Source organism: Nicotiana sylvestris, chromosome 6 (assembly GCF_000393655.2).
Source record: "Nicotiana sylvestris chromosome 6, ASM39365v2, whole genome shotgun sequence".
NCBI classification, from domain to species: domain Eukaryota; kingdom Viridiplantae; phylum Streptophyta; class Magnoliopsida; order Solanales; family Solanaceae; genus Nicotiana; species Nicotiana sylvestris.
Genome location: NC_091062.1, coordinates 61,215,329 through 61,235,912, shown reverse-complemented (window position 1 = coordinate 61,235,912; position 20,584 = coordinate 61,215,329). Strand labels below are relative to the sequence as shown.

The 20,584-nt window shown below is 38.9% G+C and overlaps 1 protein-coding gene across 1 annotated transcript; it reads right to left on the bottom strand.

The window, feature by feature from the left end:
* Nucleotides 1-975: 975 nt before the first annotated feature.
* Nucleotides 976-19,627, bottom strand: LOC104217382 (lysine-specific demethylase ELF6). The gene is made up of 7 exons (XM_009767620.2): nt 18,087-19,627; nt 14,013-14,091; nt 13,800-13,867; nt 6,056-6,206; nt 4,928-5,481; nt 3,318-3,608; nt 976-3,174 (listed from the first exon to the last, which is right to left on the bottom strand). Exons 1-7 carry the CDS (start codon nt 19,225-19,227, stop codon nt 1,187-1,189), a joined length of 4,272 nt encoding a protein of 1,423 aa, XP_009765922.1. The 5' UTR covers nt 19,228-19,627; the 3' UTR covers nt 976-1,186.
* Nucleotides 19,628-20,584: the final 957 nt, after the last annotated feature.

The following is a 20,584-nucleotide window of genomic DNA, read 5'->3' as shown; positions in this document are numbered from 1 at the left end:
CCTGCCATGTCATCATGCCACATAGGAACCATTTGGCTTATATTAATGTCATGTGGAAGCTTACATAAGAAGAAGGCTAGCATTTGTGAGAAGATTCTAGACAAGTATGAACATTTCCTTAGGAAGAACCTAGATTCTTATGGATTTGCTAGGAAAGTCTTTGGAATCTTCTAGGCTTGTAGAGAATTCTAGAGAAAGCCCTTATCTTGTAAATATCAAGGACTTGTGTAATAATTAATATTTACACACTAGCCCCTAGGAGACCAGTATATAAAGGGACTATTCATTTGTAATTCACCAAGCAAACAATTCAAGTTCTCTCTAATACAAGGCTTCATTTAACAATTCTCTTGTGTTCTTTCTTCCATTCTCTTAGCGATTTTGAGTGTAGTAAGGTTGACTTGGCATAGCAAGAACGTGAGCAGGTTGTGCAAGATCGTGAGCGAGTTGTCAAGTGCCGCACGTGTACTTAGTTAACAACTAAAGACGTGACATAAAGCTCTAGATGACCTATCGGGTCATCACAAGTAAGAACTGTAAGAACAAACTAAAAATAGAGTAAATTGGTTCACTTCGGAAGTATTATTACAGAAAAGAACATTCACGTGTAAAGGTGAACGGCATATTGGTCGTTCCTCATAAAAGTATATATTATATATGCCACATTTTCAGAATTGTGTAACGTTGTTAAAAGTTCTATATGTTTGAAAACCAGAAAAGAAACAAGTTAGAAAGCATGTCAAACTTATGATGATCCCCCTTAAGAAACCACAAAAGTTCTTGGAAAAGTTAGAAATCAATATTCAGACAGGTTCACACTAATCATAATTTCTCCACAAATTCACATGATGGAAAATCAGACCATCACAAGCTGCAGATTTCAGCTTGTTGAATTCTATATGGTCATTATTAACTGTCCAGCATTATCAAAGTACCATGAGAGGGGCCTTGTCCCCTAAGACCTTTCATACGAAATTTGAAAGAATGACATGCAATTTTATATTTAAAATTGAAAATTAATCCTGAAAACAGGCACTCTACAAACGAAGAACACTACTCCTACCCATGCTAAAATGACAAGAGCGCATTAGTTTACATGATTCTTAAGATTGTCTTTCAACCCTTGAATCCGCACTCTAGCAGTCGAGTTAAATGGTATATTACACAACCAACCTGATTATAGTAACTAACATCTGTTGGCCGCTTCTACATAATGACCAGTTTTCCGTCTATGCCGACTATAATCTGATACAAACCTGAAGGTGAGTCCACAACCCTCAACCTTGCACTTATATGGCCGCTCCCCAGTATGCACACGCAAATGTTCAGTCCTTGCCCAGGCCCACTTGAATGTCATGGTGCAGCCTTTCCACGGACATCTGAGGGGCCTATCATTTTCATGAACGCGTTGATGAACCAGAGCATATTTGTGGGATGTAAATTTCTTCCCACATCCTTCAATGGGGCAACGATTACGTTTGTGCAGTTGCAGCTCTACCTTTGTTTGGAAACTCATCCGGCAGCCTTCCAGGTCACACCTGTGAGTCCCCTTCCTCTGTAAAGATGTCTTCACCTTCTTCCCCATTGATTTATCCTCCAGAGGTTCCTTAGTATCAACTCTGCTCCCAAGAACATTCTTCCTAGCCCGTGGCCTTAAACCTTCACATGGGCTTTTAACAAAGCCACCAATGCTACATCCATCATATGTTAGGAGTTCTAGCTCACGCCTTCTTTTGCCACCACTTTTTGCAATTGGCCTAGACACTATTGGAGAAGTATCATCATTTGACTCTTTCTTATGCCTCTCGGAGATATTATCACCACTCTGTGAGTGCTTAGGACTCGATGTCTCTCTTGTCACTTTGAGACTTCCTGCTGAGGTGGAAGCTTCTTCTATTGGTGTGACATGGTCAGAGACAGCTATACCTTGATCTGCATTATCAATTTGGATTTTTTGCTCCACGGAGTTGTCCGAAGTCTCATTATCAGATGCCTCGTCACCTGAGCCAGATTGTTCTGGAGATTGATCCTCAATCTGCTCATCACAACTTCTTGAAGGACCATCAGTGCAAGATCCTGAGGAGTTGACAGGCACGGGAGATCTGGTCATAATAGTTTTATCAGCCTCTCCATGATGATCTCTTTCAAAATCTGCTTCCGTCAGATGAGCAGACTTATTTCTGATGCCAGATTCTGTCGTATCCTGATTCTCCCTCAAATTTTCATTATTTGCAGTACTCTGAACCACAGGTATGGTTGTACATGCAGGAGTATTCACATGAGCTACCTCAGTTTCTCCACTAATCTCTGGAGCCGTGGTCTTATGCTCTGCATGGCAATTGTTTGAATTTGTATGACAAGTTTTTTCCTCCATTGAAAACTTCTCAGTAGTACACATTTCAGCCTGGGCCTCACTGAATTCCACCATTACAGAAGAGGTAACAAGTAAATCTGCTTCTTGTGATTCAAGGAGATTTCCATTTTGATCTCTATTTACCAAAAGCATCTCATGTTCGTGATGCAGTCCTGGTTTCCCCTCAGAAGCAGCAAAACAACTTTCCCCTGAAGAAGCCGTGCCTGCATTTTCATCCCTGATGAGAGTACTACTTCCCAATGTTTTTGCATCTGTAAGCAAAACTTCCTCCGTCAAAGCATTAAAAGGATCCACAAAAGCGCTAGTGACCTCCGCACAACTACAAGCCTTAGACTTGTATTTTTTCCTGGAATACTGGATGGTTATATTTCCCTTTCTGGTACTCTGCCTGCCCACTATAGATCCTGAATCAAGTACCTTCTCTATTTGAACATTTGCGAATGGTGGACTTTCTGTTGAATTATTAGACTTCTTCTTTGAGCGTACTTTTCTGGACTGCCACTTGAGACTCAAGGATTCTGAACTAAGAGTTGAATCAGAGAACAATCCACCCAAAGTCAATGCATGTTTTAACTTCTTAAGTGGACAATTCTTTTGCACCTTCACACAGTGCCTTAAATTGATATTTAATTTCAATGTCCAATCTTCTGTACATTTGTCTTGTTCTTCATCCACGATTGCTAGATCAATCAACGAAAGATGTCCTTGAGATGCATTAGCCAGCGTAATCTCATTATATTTGAATGTCGTGCCAATTTCCTCTGCAACAATTGTGGCATGTGAACTGATTTTCTGAAAGTCTACATGAAATCAAAAGTTGCAACAAACATTTTAATACGCCAAAAACTAGCAAAAAGATGAAAACAGATACACTTTAGTAGCTTTTTTTGGGTATTATCATCGATTAGACAATTCAAATGATGTTGTACATGAGAAACGTTACCTGAATGGCAGATCACAAGAACATTTGCTCCACCTTTAGCATGCAGAAGTTCTTCAGTCTGAATTGCATGCTCAAGGCAAAATATCCGTGGTCTCACAAAACTCCTACAAAAATCCCATTCCTTCTCGAGCTCAACTTTTGAAGTCAGAGCTGCATTATCTGTATGTGATGGATTATGAGACTGTGATGTTTGACCCTCATGTGGAGTAACTACAGATTCACTTGGCTGGGAAGACAAAGATACTTCATCATGGTTTAGGAAATGCCCCCCATTTCTTTCCATTCTGTCAACTGCATGAAGAGGAAATTCAGTATTCCACAAGCAAGTCAGTCATTCTGACATATTTGCAATACGTGAATGCTCCCAAAATAGTTAGTGAAGTGAGAATTAACTAGATAGATCGTAGTGTGCAACAACCTGGTCAAATAATGTTAAACTTTGGTGTTACATCATACCAAGTGTCCAGATTGTTAAATAAAATGGACCTTGGGTCTAAGCAAACCCCAAAAACCAGCTCATGAGGTGAATATTACCCAAGGCCATATAAGAAAACAATAGTCCCTTCTCTCAACCGATATGGGATGACATAATATGGGGGCCAGTACTGGGTAAACCAAGAATACAGATGGATCTGGCTATGATACCAAAATAAAATGGACCTTGAGCTAGGAACACACTTCAGCACAGTTATATACCTTTAGGCACAGAGAATGGTCAAATGATGTTAAACTTTCTCTTACATTATACCAGGTGTCCAGATATATACCTTTAGGCACAAAGCAGCAAACCGTACACTTGTCACCATGAAATGCTTAAACCTAAAAAAACGTGAAAACAACTACTTCCATCCAGTGATACAGCTGTCTATTCATTGGAACCAGCTCAACTAAGACTAACCTATTTAAGGTGACTTAAAAAGAGGAATGAAAAATGATAGAACATCTGCTGATTCATGCCGCTGAAGGTAAACCAATATTTCCAGAGCGTATCCTAACCCAATGAGTGGGCCAGCATATGAATATATGCGTATTTTATCACTCCAGGCAGAAATGAAAGTTATAAATCAACGGCTGGAGTTCGTAAACAAACTCAAAGGAAACTCATTACATCGTCTTCAGACTCGATAATTTAAAGGATTAGATCTTTAAACTATGAATGGTGCACAATTAAGATACTTTGATCAGCTTAGAAATGTATTGGTAGTTAGTAAGCAACCACTAACAGCAGCAACAAACTGAAGCAATTCTTTTCTTTGCTCTCTTCTTTTTCTATCAGTAAAAGTTATGTCATTTCTTTTTATCAGTATTCAGCTGAAACAGAAGCAATATTTCTTTTGCACTCCTTGAGTCCTTGAAGGAAAAAACATGTCAAAAGGAAAATAATGATAGAAAGATTAGGGATACATTCTTTGCACCAAAAAAGAGGAAGATCAGAAGAACTCAGTACTGTTGTGTTCAAGGAGTTCGGATTATTTCTCACATGTTGATCAGACACAGGAAGTTTCACAAATCAATTTGCAGAACTTTTTACAAGTAATAAAAGCAGGGCATTTAATAACGATAACAGACAAACTCGGCACCAGGAAAAATAGTTATAAAGGGTCTCCTACCTCTATTATAGTCCTCAATCATGCCCCTAAGATCTGAATGGCAATCCGACTCCACATGTTTCACCGCTCCAGAATCTTGTTTATTCTGAAAATCCTCTGGGAAAAGGTGTTCCGCAGCCTTTTTCGATGGTTGCACCAGAGCCATAAATGGAAAACCAAGAATCCCACAAGCTATACAGGGTAATGTCCCCGAATCGACTTCAAAGTCACATGACACATCATCATCCACATAGAAGTCACTGTAATTATCCATGTATAAGCTCATCTGGTCTAATAGATCCTGACTATCGATATTGTCAGACTGATCATTCCCTCTAGAAGCATCCACACTAGCATGCTTGTGCAGTTCAGATTCTTTACCTGAAGACGGCAGCATATCCACATCCCACAACACTGCATTGTCAGAAAAGCTTTTCTGAAGCAAAACTTTTACCAGGTCATTCTCTTTTTCTATATCTTCCAGGAAGGCTTTCTTTACCAGAAGCTCCTTTTCTTCCTTCTGACGATCTCTCAGACGAGAGGTTCGCACCCCAGGTAGCAAGGACCTTGGCACACTGTCATCCAGAAAGACAAAAGTAAAGAAACCAAAAGACATTTATAAGCTTATCAAAATGTCAAAGGAAACATAACCATACAATATTCGTGAGCCTATGTCCCCCTAGACTTAGGTTTTTCATGATTCTTTAACCTGAATGACGGGAAAAAGCAACAAAGTGGAGTACAATAGAGCTGGGATATCCCTGTATCACACATTAACTATCCTGCTTAGTTTCTCAAAAGTTATCCCATTCCACTGCCCATTATATCCGTCATTCCAGGAACAGAAGCAAACAATAGCAACTTTCACCTTTTAAAGTAACAAAAAGGTATACCTTAACCTCATTTACCCACATAACTTTAAACAGATGTCTAAAATTCCAAATCTGACATGAGTAATGTATCGTACACAAGGAAAACCAGATTTGTACAGCTGGAAAAAGGTTCTTAAAATCCAGATCAATAAAAGACAAATTAAGATGACGCCTATAAATTTTCAATCCGAGCACGCAAAAAAAACATATAATTCTCATCTCCTAGAGGGGATATGTTGGGCTGATCCACAAATGCAACAAGAGCAGATGAGCAGACCTTGAAACAAAAGACATGGTCAACAGATAAAGCAACTGCTGATGAGATAGCATAGGCAGATAGTTCATGGCAGCCCGACGAACAGCAGCTTCTTTGGCAACTGTAAGCCACTGTGGAGTACCGAAGTTGGCAGCCTCGCCACAATTGAAGCCTGCATTTAAAGTGAATATTTGGAAACTAGGATTAAAAAGTTAAAAGTCATGTGTTTGCCAATACAACATGTTTCACTTCATACTGCACCACTTAACACAAGAATTTGGGAGGAGAGGCAAAATAAAATAAAGCTGGCAATCAACTAGAGTAAAGGATCCAGACTCACAAGCAACTGAAACAGAATTTCTTTTATATAAGTCAAAATATTTATTGGACATCTTACCCAAGTCTGTGTCATCTTTACATGTGCGTATCCTATTAAGCTCCCAAAAATTCCATCCGGCCATCTTTACAGTAATGAATGTTTTCATTCCATCAAAATACAACATAATTAGTACTTTCCTTATAAATCTCAGTATTTCTTTAAAACTTCTATGATTCTTTTCTCACCAAATTGTCCAAAACAAGCAAATAGGAGCTGTCTTTCCCAGCACCTTTTTCCTACCTTCCATCCTCCAAGTTTGTCATGGCTTTCTAGGAAGATAACCAAACCAAATATTGAATATCTTAAGGCCCACAATTTGTTCCAAAGTTGCAATATATACTTCGTAATGTAATAAAATTTGCTGCATCATCTCCATGCATCTTATACATGCAAGACCAATTTACGACCGCTTGTTTTCTTTTCCTCAAGGTAGGATACTGACCCACAATGCACACCAGCAAAGAGCATTCTTAGTGCTCTAGTTTCCTTATTAACTTCCATGTGCTTGAAATCACCTCCATTGATCAAGTGATTGTAGCATGTTTACCCAGAAAAAATTTAGTCCTTGTCCCTCTCATGTTATCACGTCATCCCCCCCCCCACCCCCCCAAAAAAAAAAAAATTTGTATATGCTATATCTATGTATATTCTAAACTAAACCTTCCACTTCATCCCTTTCTCAATCTTGAACAGGCCTTCTAAAAGACATCTTTCAAGGAATTCATTCCTGTTTTTTCTAATTATTTCGGCTACTTTGGCGTCCTTGACCATAGTTACAGTGAATGCGCTACGGAATTCAAGAACATTTGGCCTCTACACCATGTATTTAGCCACAAAAGAATGTGATTTCCTATTTTCCACTGTGATTCTCTTTTGTGAATCTAATGAATGTTAAAAACAGTTTTCCTTCCCCTTCATGAATTTCTTCCACACGCTTAAACCAAATCAAGAATTGGCTACTTTTATGACGGCTGGTTGCTACCTTACCACTAACCTTCCTCCTTTATCCGGGTTTAGGACAACAATGTGAGCAAGCTCACACGGCAGTTTCTCGAGAGGGAACGAGGTATATTTAAAATCATATGTAGTTGTCCTGAAAGACCTATGATTTCTTAGTCTCTACACCATGTATTTAGCCACAAAAGAATCTTATTTCCTATTTTCCCCTGTGACTCTAAATTGTGAATCTAATGAATCTTAAAAACTATTTTCCTTTCCGCACATGAATATCTTCCACACGCTTATACCATATCAAGAATTGGCTAGTTTTATGATGGTTGGTTGACAACCCTACTACAATCCTTCTCTTTTATTCGGGCTTAGGACGACAATGTGAACAAGCTCACACGGTGATTTCTCAAGAGAGGAGCATAGAAGAAAGTTGTATTGAAAAGACCATTGATTTCTTGGAAGCCATGCTGAGTTGCAAACTTTGTGTAAAATAAGGCATAGTAAAAGAAAAGATCTATATAGGCAATACAAATTAATTGGGAATATTGATTTACTCATGTTAATATGTGTACTTTTCCCCCACTTATAGGTATTCACTAGGGTGGTTGTTGTTGTCGCAATATGTGTACTTTAAATCCTGTACTTTCTAGGAGTCATTTAGTCCTATCGGAGATTTTAATGACACAAGAAAATATAAAGAATTTTTTTATTTTGTATAATGTTGGCTTGAGCTGAATTAATGGAAAAATATGGTTAGCAATAATTCATATAGCTGCTCAATTTGTTTGAGATTAGGGGTTATTGTTATTGTTGTTGCTTATAGTATATGAGGTTGTAACGTCTTCCTAAAGCCAATAATGCGCATGGTATCAATATTTTGTACACATCACCTCTTACATGGTACATACTTATTTCATTTGTGAATCTGTCTAATCACTTTCTCAAGACGGCTTGATTGATTAACGAATTGGCATTCATGGAAACCTCATTCTCCTACTGGTAGCATACTAGCATCACCATCTCCATCCAATCAAGCATACTTTTCATTCCTGTTTGCTCCATGCCGCTATCTCATAAAGTTATCCATCAGCTTTTCCTAACTTCTTAATAATTGATAATAGAATGAGAGAGACATAAATTATGTTTATACGTTGCATGTTTGATAGGGCCGATTTTATGGGAGTAACCTTCAAATTTTTCAGTTAAATTTGCTAAGCCACTATGTTCAATTAGAATCACTGCCTCTCTCTCTCTCAACTTACCATCAGCAAAGAGCCCAAATCGCAGTATCTCTCCATCAACGCCGGCGACCACATATAAGGGTTTCTCTCCTCCTCTATCCCCCCCCCTTCCTCTCGTCAGTTTCTTTCTCCTTCTTCTTTTGCCTCCTGTTCCCGCTCTCTCCTCTCTCCTTCTCTCTCTGTCGCCTCTGTTTTCCCTCTTGCTGGTGGAAGTTCGGCGACGAGACTGTCAGCGCCGGCGGTGGTCTGCCTCTGTTTTCCCTCTTCCCCCTTTCCCGGTTGCTTCTTTCTCTGTCTCCCTACCCCTCTCCCACTCTCTCTTTCTAGTGTGTGGGTGTAAAAGGCAGCAGATTCCCGGCGACCTAGCCATAGCCCGGACCGCGGGTAGACTGCAAAGGCGGGATCGACGGGTTAGAGTGCCTCCGGCCAACCAGGTTCTATCGTCCCTTTTCCTGTTCTTTTCTATTTTTGGATATTGGTCAACATTGTTATTCATCTGTTGTGTTAATTCTTCTACTGTTTAGTATTTTTTTTGGGGAGTCTTCGTGTGGTTGTATTCTTGCTTAGTTATTTTACCATTTGTGTTCTTCTTGTTGAGATTGAGTAGAATGTGGTTGTGTTCTTGCTTAGTTATTTTACCATTTCTTCTTGTTGAGATTGAGTAGAATTTTTATTCTGTTATTAACCATTTCTACTGGGTATTCTGGAATAAATTGCATTCACTTTATTCCCCGTTTCTTGTTGTGTCCCTTTATTTAGGTACTTCTATATATCGTGTTTTATTGAAATTAGGAGTACTGTAGTAATTAGGGACTTGTTATTTGGGCTATAGTGGCTGTGGTGAACAATGGTATAGTAAGATCATGTCCTTGAGTGGGGCAGGGGGTGGGGGGCAAGGGTAGTAACGGGGGTAAGGGAACCTCTAGATTGAGTCCTGGAACATAGGGACTTTGACGAGGAAGTCTATAGAGTTAGCTAAGATTCTCCAGAAGAGGAAAGTCAACATAGCTTGTGTCCAGGAAACTAGATGGGTGGGGAATAGGGTTCGGGAGGCAGACGGGTTTAAGTTGTGGTACTCGGAGGGTGAGGGGGAAGAATGGGGTAGGCTTACTAGATGATAGGAAATATAGAGAGCTAGTGATAAAGGTTAGGAGAGTGAACGACAGGTTGATGGCTATTAAAATAGTTGTGGGAGGGCTTATTTGAACATTATTAGTGCTGGTTTGGACGAGGAGGTTAAAAGGCGTTTTTAGGAGGACTTGGATGGGTTGGTACGGGGAACTCTGCCCACCGAGACGCTTATCATAGGAGGAGATTTTAATGGCCACATTGGGACGTCGTCTGGGGATTACGACGGGGTACATGGCGGCTTTGGTTTTGGAGACAGAAACGTAGGAGGAACTTCGTTGTTGGAGTGTGCTAAAGCCTTTGATTTGGTGATTGCTAACTCGTGTTTTCCCAAGAAAGAGGAGCACCGGGTCACCTTCCAGAGTACGGTGGCCAAAACCCAAATTGATTATATCCTACTTAGGAGGTGTGATAGAGGTTTATGCACGGATTGCAAGGTCATCCCAAGTGAGAATCTCACGACGCAACATAGGCTATTGGTTATGGATTTGGCGATCATGCGGACAAGGAAAAATAGGGTAGTGTAAGGTCTACCTAGGATCAGGTGGGGTGCCTTGACTAATGACAAAGCTTAGGAGTTGGGGGAGAAGCTACTGGCTATGGGGGCCAGGAGGAGTAGTAGGGACGCGATTTGCATGTGGACTATGACAGCGAGCTATATTAGAGAAGTTGTGAGAGAGGTGTTAGGGGTCTCAAAGGGTTTCTCTAGTGGCCGCAGGGGGGACTGGTGGTGGAATGAAGAGGTCCACGAAAAAATGGAAGCCAAGAAGGCAGCATATGTGAAGCTTACAGAAAGCATAGATGAGGTGGAGAAGAGGGCCAATAAGGAGTGGTACAAGGAGGCTAAGAAGGAGGCTAAGTTAGTAGTTACTGCGGCTAAAACCGCATTGTTTGAACGTCTGCATGAAGACTGAAGAGCTTGGGGAGAAAGGCGGGGATAAGAAGTTGTACAGATTGGCCAAAGTGAGAGGAAAAAAAAGGCACGTGACCTGGATCAAGTGAGGTGTATAAAAGACGAGGAGGATGGAATTTTGATGGATGAGGCACAAATTAGGCGGAGATGGCAGCCATACTTCCATAAACTTTTGAATGAAGGGAGGATAGGAATATTGTGTTGGGTGATTTGGAGCACTCCGGAAGTCATCGGGATTTTGGGTACTGTAGGCGCATTAGAGTAGGGGAGGTCGAGGGGGTAATGCGAAGGATGAGCAGGGGTAGAGCAACCGGTCTGGAAGAAATCCCTGTAGATAAATGCTATTTTCTTCAAGTTTACCCTAGTTTTAGTTATGATTTCAGGAACCAAATTGTATCTCGTCTCGAATTTTTCCATCCGTCGTGATCAAAGTGCCCAAATCGTTTGACTAGATCCGGTAAGGATATCATACCACAAGCACACTAGTGTGGTGTCGGCACGGGTGCGAAACCTATATTGCCGTATCGGAGCAACTTAGACTATAAGTTCTACGAGCATTGGACATTAATGAAAAACTTAGTTCCTCGTCCCCATCCAAAGCCAACTATTTGAGACTTTTGCCTCCTCTTTTCTGCTACCGATCCCGCTTTCGAAGTTGTCTTTGAATTCCAATCCCCCCTCCCCTCCCCTTCTATTTGCAGCTATGATTTTCAAGTCAACTCGCACACATCCCAACTAATCTAACGGGTTCCCACCTCTTTTTCGATAAGATATCACGCTAATCTTTCTTCTGCAAAATGCAGTTAGTTCCTGGAAGAAAGTCGATTTACTTGTCTTCATTCTACCAAACACATCTCTCACTTCCATATCTTTAAATCATATTTCAATAATCTTAGCTTCTTGACCTCTAAAGCTTGGGTCACCTTCCCACGAATTGATATCTCATTGTGCCCTCACCATCACCCTGAGACCTTCATACAGAACCCACATGTTCTTAAACCTAACAAGATTTGTTTTCCTAGATCATTTGTATATAGAGAAAATTGTTAACTGTGAATTGGAGATCTCTAATGTGGAACTACAAGCATAAACTCATATGTCAAAATAGACTAAGAAACGATGTATTTTACATATCGGAGAGTAAGATTGAATCAGTGTTTGGAAAAGCGATCGCTTCGTCGCTTTAAGCGCGAAGCGGCAGGGCATCGCTTTTTACTGCCTGAGGCGATACGATCGTGTGAAGTGCACGCTTCAGTGAAAAAAGCGACAAGGCGACGAGGCGACGAAGCGAGTGAAGCGATCGCTTCTGTTAAAAAATCGCAGCTAGGCCCTTTTTACAAAAAAAAAGAAAGATTGAGTTTGTTTGTAAATTAACAAAACAGACCCCTAAGCTCGCTATTACAGATCCTCGACAAAACAGAGTGTAAACAGACGCCTTCTCTCTTCTTCATCGCAAAACTAGGGCTTCTGCCATTTCTTCAGTCCAGGTAAATTCTTCTTCTCCTTCTTATTTTTTTCTTTCTTCTTTCTTTCTTCTTCTTGTCCAGATTCTCCTTTTTTTCCTTCTTTATTCCTTCTTCTTCTTCTGTTCTCTTTTTCACTTTTTCTCGTCCAGCGTCTGCACAGCTAAGGCAGGCGTTGTTTTCTTTTTTCCCCCCTTTTATTCTTCTTAATTTTAATATGTATTTTAGTTTATAAAATTACTTATTATATAAATGTGTAATATTTTTCGGTTTATTTGATTTTTTAATGTGTATTTCAGTTTATAAAATTAATTATTATATATATATATATATATGTTATATTTTAGTTTATTTGATTTTTTTAATGTGTATTTCAGTTTATAAATTAATTATTATATATATGTTATATTTTCAGTTTGATTAATTGTAAAATGTATTTCAGTTTAGAAAATTAATTATTATTATTATTATTATATACACATTATATTTTAGTTTATTTGATTTTTTTAATATGTATTTCAGTTTATAAATTAATTATTATATATATTATATGTATTTTAAGAATTGCGCTTCACTTCAACGAAGCGTGCGCTTCGCTTTTGAAGCGAGGCGAGCCCATGTCGCTTTTTTGCGCTTCGCGCTCTCAAAAACACTGGACTGAATACATGCACCGGAAGTTTAATCAGCATGAGAAGGGCGAAGTTGAGGTGAGACTAGATGGGATTGCGGTGCCAAAATGCAAACAATATAGACATCTAGACTCGTTATTTCAAGATAATGAAATGATAGATGAAGATTACTCATAGAATAAAAATCGAATGGTTGAAATAGAGAAGTGCCACTAGGGTATAATGTGATAGAAGGATGCCTACCAAACTGAACGGTAAGCTTTATAGAGCAGCTACAAGACCAACAATGTTATATGGTAGTGAAAGTTCAGCTGCCAAAGTCCAACATGTCCACAAGATGAGTGTTGCAGAGATACGGATGCTAAGATGGATGTGAGGTCGTACAAAACTAGAGAAGCTTAGAAATGACCACATTTGTCAGAAGTGCAAGTAGCATGCATTGAGGATAAAATGAGAGAAGGTCGCTTGAGATGGATTGGTCATGTCATGCTTCGACCTTCAAATGCACCGGTCCATAGGTGTGAAACTATGCTGAGTGGAGGTATTAAAAGAGTGGGGTAGACCTAAAATCACATGTAAGGAAGTTGTCTTGAAAGACCTACAAATTCTTGAAATCAATGCAAACTTAGCTAAAGATAAATTAACACGGGAAAAAAAGATCCATATAGGGTATACCTACTAGTTGAGAATAGGATTTAGACTTGCTAGAGAGCTTCTAATATTACTATTATTATTGCTATAATTTTTATATCTATTGGATATATGTGTGTTTTTTTTTGTGTGTGTATATATATACACATTCATTTTCACTTTTATTTTATTGTGGTATGATGACGATTGGGTTGAACTAATAAAAAGGAAGTAAAGATTCATAAAGCTTACCCCAACTTGTTTGGATTTGAGGCGTTGTTGTTGTTAGAGTCATCAAGGGGTGGAGAAAGGAATTTAGTTAACTCATTAAAGGGAAAGATCACAATCAAATCAGCACAACAGCTATTTCTGCATAAATTGTTGAAGCTATCATAATAATAACTTCAATTTAGAAGATCAGAAGCAATTACCATGGCTGAAACCTATATGGTAGGCCCTCGGAAAAGTGACAACAAATTCACCAGGATTCTGTACCAATCTATGAAAAAAAGAGCACATATAGTAGAATGTTAGCAATATTAAAGAAAATTAGGAATTGCCACACAGGAGACCCCCACTTTAGTTCCAGAATATAATCAAGAGAATACAAAAAGTTAAAGTAGGATCAGACAAAAGGAAACCACCTGCAGCAGGGGATGCCTGATGCTACAACAACTTCAGGTGATAAAAGAGTGGTCTTCTCGCCCAATAGCGTAAGAGCAGCTGGAGAGTAAAATTATATTTATTGGATCTGAGAACTACAAACTTTTCAGAGCAAAAACTCCCAAATATCTCTATTTCAATGTCAACAAGAGAGTTGCCAGATGATTAAAGCCAAAGATCTATATATAAATGACACAAATTGAGCAGGCATATGAAAATTGTTTCCTTCAATAGAAATTAAACTAAGACTTGAGAAGGACAAGTTACCAGAATGTCAAGTATAATCACAAAAGACTGAACATCTGTAGCAATTCAGAATAAGTAATACAGGAAACAGGATCACTTCTTAAGGAACTTTGGAAAGAAACTCATACCCTTCACTCGAACATTTACTTTCTAACGTATGAAGAGATAGTTAGAGAGCAAATGCATGTTAAACCCCCTACCATGGCTAGTATCTCATAACTGCCAGCATACCATGCCTAAACAAATACAAAATGAACATGACTGCCAAAAGGCTATATAAAATGCTTAAACAATAAGTGCATGATAACATTGTATATCATTTTTTTGAGAAGGAAACAATTTTGTTTATATATCAACTGCACCAAGGAGGTGCGGTCTTTCAAATTACAAAACATTGTATATCATCTACGCAGCAACGTTTCCTTCTCCCTTTTGGAATGGTGGCTCCAGTTTCCAGAACATGAGGGGGGGATTTTTCTTAATTGATATGGCAAAGCCACCTCCTAAGCAGGAGCGCAATAGTATCTTTTTCACGCTTTACTCCCTTGTTCGCCCAAACATCCAATGTCATGGTTGGAGGTGGAGGACTCTACCACTAAACTATTCCTTCCTTGTCGACAAGATGAGAAATATACAGAGACAACAAGCAAGAGTAAGGATTTTGGTGGCATTTGACCTCACAGATGAGAGAACCAGCAAAGGAAACATCAAAGAGAAGAAGACTACGGAAACAAAATTCCATTTCTCTCGAGGTATTAGGGAGTACATTACCGGAATTACCCCAAATAAATTCCCTCTTCTCTCTCGTTGTTGTTCTTTAAAACCTTTTGCAGAATGAAAATAGTTATTAATAATAAATTCTTCAAAGATATTTTATGCTAACTATCAAATTAAACTCCTTAAATAAGTACTCTATACATCTATACATCGTTAGTGCAACTAAAAAAAAATTGACGAAGAATGGAGAGAAAAAGGGCAAACTAGAATCTTCTTCAAGCGAGGGCGCCCTATGCTACGCCCCTTAATGAGTCGAATGGTACTTCGACTTTCATGTGATTCTGACAGCCTGCATGGATCCCATGAGACCCGCCGACGATTACCATGAAATTTTTTGGTGTATTTACAAAAAAGGGGAAGATCGAGAAAAGAGACCGCAACCAAAAAGAAAAGCTCATGGCAAAAATCTCTTGAGGCACCTATAAAGGGAACCCACAATTGGATTCTTCAGGTGCTCGTTAACTTCTTGCCTTTACTCCTACAAAATGTCATGCTTTCAACTTCCCATTTAGGACCAGGCTAAGTCATTATTCATTTTCTAATATAGAACATATCATATAGGCTTTTTAGCATGGTTATAATTTTTTTCAATCAAGTAATAAGATTTATTAACAATAAGCAAAAACCACTCGTATACAAGAAGTATAACAAAAAGTAATAAACCTTATAGAAAGAGATAGTTTTCTACAAACGACATCCAATCTTCTATACCTACAATAACTTCGTGAGTTCACCAAAAGGAAATAAGGGACAAGAGGTTGGTCCTTAAGTGTACAAAATTCTTCTCTATTCCGTCAAAAGTCCTCCTATTTCTCTCTCTTCAAATGGTCCGCAAAAGTGCTAGTAGAGCAACACTCACGCCCCAACATGACTCATAATTCCCCGCCTAAACATTTTTCATTGTCATCAGCTAGCCTCAGTCCCAAACTAGTATGAGTCGTCTATACGAATCCTCAGTATCCATTCCGCTAAATTTTCAGCATTTTGGAGATTTATCATAATTGGACTATTTTTTACACTGACACACAATCACTTCAATCTCCTATACACTACTTTCAATGAAAGAAAGACTGTACCGGTGCAATAAGTAAGATTTCTACATAAAGAGCATATATTATACACAAGTACAAAATTTCAAATAAACCCAGCATTCTTTATGAAGAGCATTATGTCCTCTATATTGACTGAATTATCATATTGCTCCAAAAGTAATAAAAATAACAAGTCCCACTAACTTTTACAAGAGTATTTCAACTCTTTAAATGCTCTTCTTTTTCATATTATCCACATGAGCACCAAAAGAGCTATTCCCCATGTTCCTCTTCTCAGCTCTTCATTTCCACCCAATAGCATGTCAGTGATAGATTCAAGATCATCCATTTAACTCCAATATTCCACCATATACACCATAGCCTACATGTGAACGTCACCTTTGTCATCTATATTACTTATATTGCTTTCGGGAAAGAGTCTCTCTTTCCCTCTACCCTATTAGAGTGCTGATTGGTTCCTTGATAACTAATTGGTTAGCTTTTATGAGGAGGTTAACTTGTTAGGTTTTTCTAGGAAATCAAAGTTTTCTTTTGTAAATCAATTTAAGTTGTTCAAATCTTGCCCCAGACAAAATCCTAGTATTTAAGTGGAGAAGCGTAAAGGGGCAGGCCCGTTATCCACCAAACTTCGAACCCTACACTAGTAGCCCTCGAATTACTAGGTTATCAAGACAATACATTTTAACTTATTCAATGTAGGATAGCACAACTTTAAAAAGAAACTTTGAAAATCCTTAAAAGAAGGAAAGCCCACAAGTTAGATATACAGGCAACTTACTCAAGTATAAGTAGTTTTGGCATTCAAGTTGGAAATTGCAAAAGCTTTATGTCCTAAATTTACTTTAATTTAATATATTGACAAGTACTTCAAAGTAGGAACCAAGATCGCTTTGAGTTAAATACTAGTGTAAGTTGTTTCCTTAAAAGAATATTAGTGTAAGTTGATTCACAGGATCATATCCCAAAATACGGCTTGCAGTATAACAGTTTCCCAAGAAGGAGAAAACAGAATAGATATGCCAAGCTACAAAAACAAAGAGGGAAAACAATGGATATGCTGAGCTACAAAAGCAAAGGAGGAAAACAACAAAACAAGGTTTTCTCCAATTGCACTAAATAAGGGACAATGGTGAGGAGAAACAACTCATACACCTAAATGTTACAAGAAACCCAACAATCAAGGATGGGGTTAAGGAGCTGCTGGCTGCAATTTTCTAGGTCAATGCACTTTGAAGGGAGGCATTCTTGAAGAAGGGAGAGATACTCCACCAGATACCAGTCAAAATCAATTAAAACCATGTTTGAGAGGGGCAAAAAGGGAAAAACAGTTGGAAAAAGAATGAAAAGAAAGTGACAAAGAGGCTGGATAACTTTTGCTATGATGAAAGGATAGACTCTAGATAACTTACAAAACAAGAAGAAACTTCTAATGGGAAGAAAGAGGGAGATCCTAATTCTGAATATGTTCCTATTACTTGCTGCTTTCTTCATAGTAAACAGGATATAGCCACTTCTGTAGATGATTGAATGGGGTCTGGAAGCTAAACACAAAACTATTTGCAAATGGCGTTATCAACCATATTTCTGAATAACATCTTGAAAACTTTTCCAAAAAGAAGTGCAACACGGCAAAGAACAAGCTTCCATGGGTTAAAAATATATAAATTCTGAAAGCAATGGACAGTTATACAGCGACTAACATACATCTCAGGAAATCTTTCCAAATGGCAATAGCATATAGAGCAATGACCAAGGACAGTTATTGTGTAAAGAAAAGTATAAGCATAACCCCAAGGTTACCAACTATGATATAACCTTTCCAAAGAGAACTAATTCTTCCATCTTTTTGTAAGATTACAAGAAATGAGAGTTAGAAACATTTCAAGAAGCTAAAGAATAAAAGAAAAGAAAATATTCCTTTCTTTCTTTTTCTTCTTTGATAATTTTCATCACATCATCGACAAAATAATATATCCATACCTAATCGATCAGTATTTCCTCCATAAGCATGATGACGAATGACTTCTTCAAAATTAAATGCATAATCTCCTGGCACAGCATACCAAGTCTTAGGGGATCCCGTATGAAGAAAATTCAAACTATGAAGCTCGTGATCCTCAACATGCCAAGCAAACCAGCTAAACAACATCCCTATATAGACCATAGGAGAAGTAACACCGGGGATATCATCTGGCATGAAGCGAGTCAGTGACCCAGGCGACCGTGCAATTACTTGCAAATTCCAAGGACTGTTTGAAAGGTTCCAACCAGCACTACCTTCCATTGCACCAGCATTACTACAATCTTTTGGCCTAAAAAGGGACGAGTTTGTTATTTTCTTTGATGGAGGGGTCAACAAAGAAGCGGATCGTGTCTCTACGCTATGACATGGACTTTTGTCCGCACTATTACCAGAAGTACCTACTCCATCATTCTTATAACTAGAATTTCGTCGCCTATTTCTATCGGGAATTGTCCTCTTCCCCCTCCTTCTCCTCCTGCGAAAATAATGAAAGTGTCCCTCAGGATCCCCAAATGCAGAACCGGGCACATCATTTGCATACTCCACGTAGATAGGGTCCTCGGAAGCCCTCTTCCAAAACATTGCCTCCACAACTAATGGAGAAAGCTCCTTAACCACGCCCAATTGACTCCTAGCAAAATTCTTCGATTTGGCTTCAAACTGCTCTAATGTATAAACTTCTCCACTTTGCCACACTTGCTTCTGAGCTCCCAATATTTGAAAACCAAATTCCCTTTTTATCTTCTTCTTTTCACTACGCCCCAATTCTTGATGCCGCGTGGTAAAAACTGCCCTAAATTCTCCACCATCAACATTTCCCTCATCCTCACCACTTGTTGTAGACGAAGTATCACGATTGGCATTCAAACCCAACTCGGGGCACTTGGATAGAGATTTATTCAAGTTATGAACCACATACTTCTTTGAAGGTTTAGGCAATGGTGGAATCACCTTGCAAATACCAAAAGCACTAGCTTCCTTCTCAATTTTGGATATATAAGCAATGGGGTCAGCAAATTCAGTATCAGTAGGTCGAAATTCAGGTGCCAGGGGCAACCTTTTAAGCCATTCTGGTATATCCACACACTTCATCACCATTCAACAGAGAGTACCATAACCACAATAACTCATGAGAATATTGAATTAATTAACCACCCAAATAAACACCCTAAAATCTACAGGCTAAACGAGTGAGTTTACACAACTACAAAACCCTAATTTGAGCTTCTGTTCCTCCGAAAAAATGCAGGAACTGGAAAAATGTAAAGGCGCGACGTATGCTAGACAGTGAACCTGAAACTTGAATTAAACTTCGAGGGCAATCTTCAAAACGATGAGTGAGAAAAAAGCCAAAATCCCCAAACATTGTTGTGTCCAGGTTATAACGGACAGTTTTGACTCTTGAAGATGCGTAATATAGCACTTTTAACCACCATTTCCTTAACCTACGCCAGGTGGGATAAGGCGCACAGCAGCACCGACGTCAGCGGGACATATGGTTGGGTCCAACGGACCAAAGTAGGTACCTTGGCGGGCGATTTGCATATATACTTAGTTTTAGGGTTACTATTGTAGGGAGCAAAATTGGCTAATATTAAATGACTAAATGGTAGCACGACACGTGGAGCCGGAGATATACGGATGACAAATCGAGTAAGGACTAAAGACCAGGGACAACAACTGCAGTCGGTATCGGATTGACCCGGAAGGGAGCGTAATCAACGAGAGCGGGTCGAATGTTTGTCACCAGATGACATTTAATGAAGAATATTCCCTAGTATTCAATAGGCAGCTGTTGCAGAGAATTTTGGCATTCATGATCTGTCATTACACATTCATCAATGACCCCTTTTATTGTCATTTAAGAGGGGGTTGATCCTAGGATCTTGTTTCCTAGGTATAGCTATAAATAGTGACTTCAACAACCACTGTAGAGAGACGAAATCTCTGGCAAAACTTATGCTATACTTTATTCTCAAGCTAAATAGTACAACTTTACTTTCTGTCTAATATTGCTCTTACTTCTGTCCTCGGAAGCATTCCTTCCGGAGCCAGGCCTACCATTTCCTTTGATTTTAACGCTAAGTCTTATTTTGAATTTATTTTATTTATCATTTTGGATTAAATCAGTTCTCTTGTCTATAAACCACGTAATAAATTCAATTGTACTATTTTACGGGTAAATAGTTTGGCGCCTACCGTGGGGCTTAGACAGTTGCGTAATTGAGTTGATCCTTGCATCAATTAGTAACTTGTTTGATTCTTTGTTTCATAGAAAAAATAAAAAATGGCAGTTAACGATGTCAACATCACACACAATGTTGAGGCGCACAAAAATCTGCCTCAAGATGAGAATTCAATCAATGACACCCGCAACGAGGGGGATGTGGCAACTCCAATCCATGGTGACAATATCCCCAACATGTGCGGAAGCTAACTCCCGATGATGCGGAGG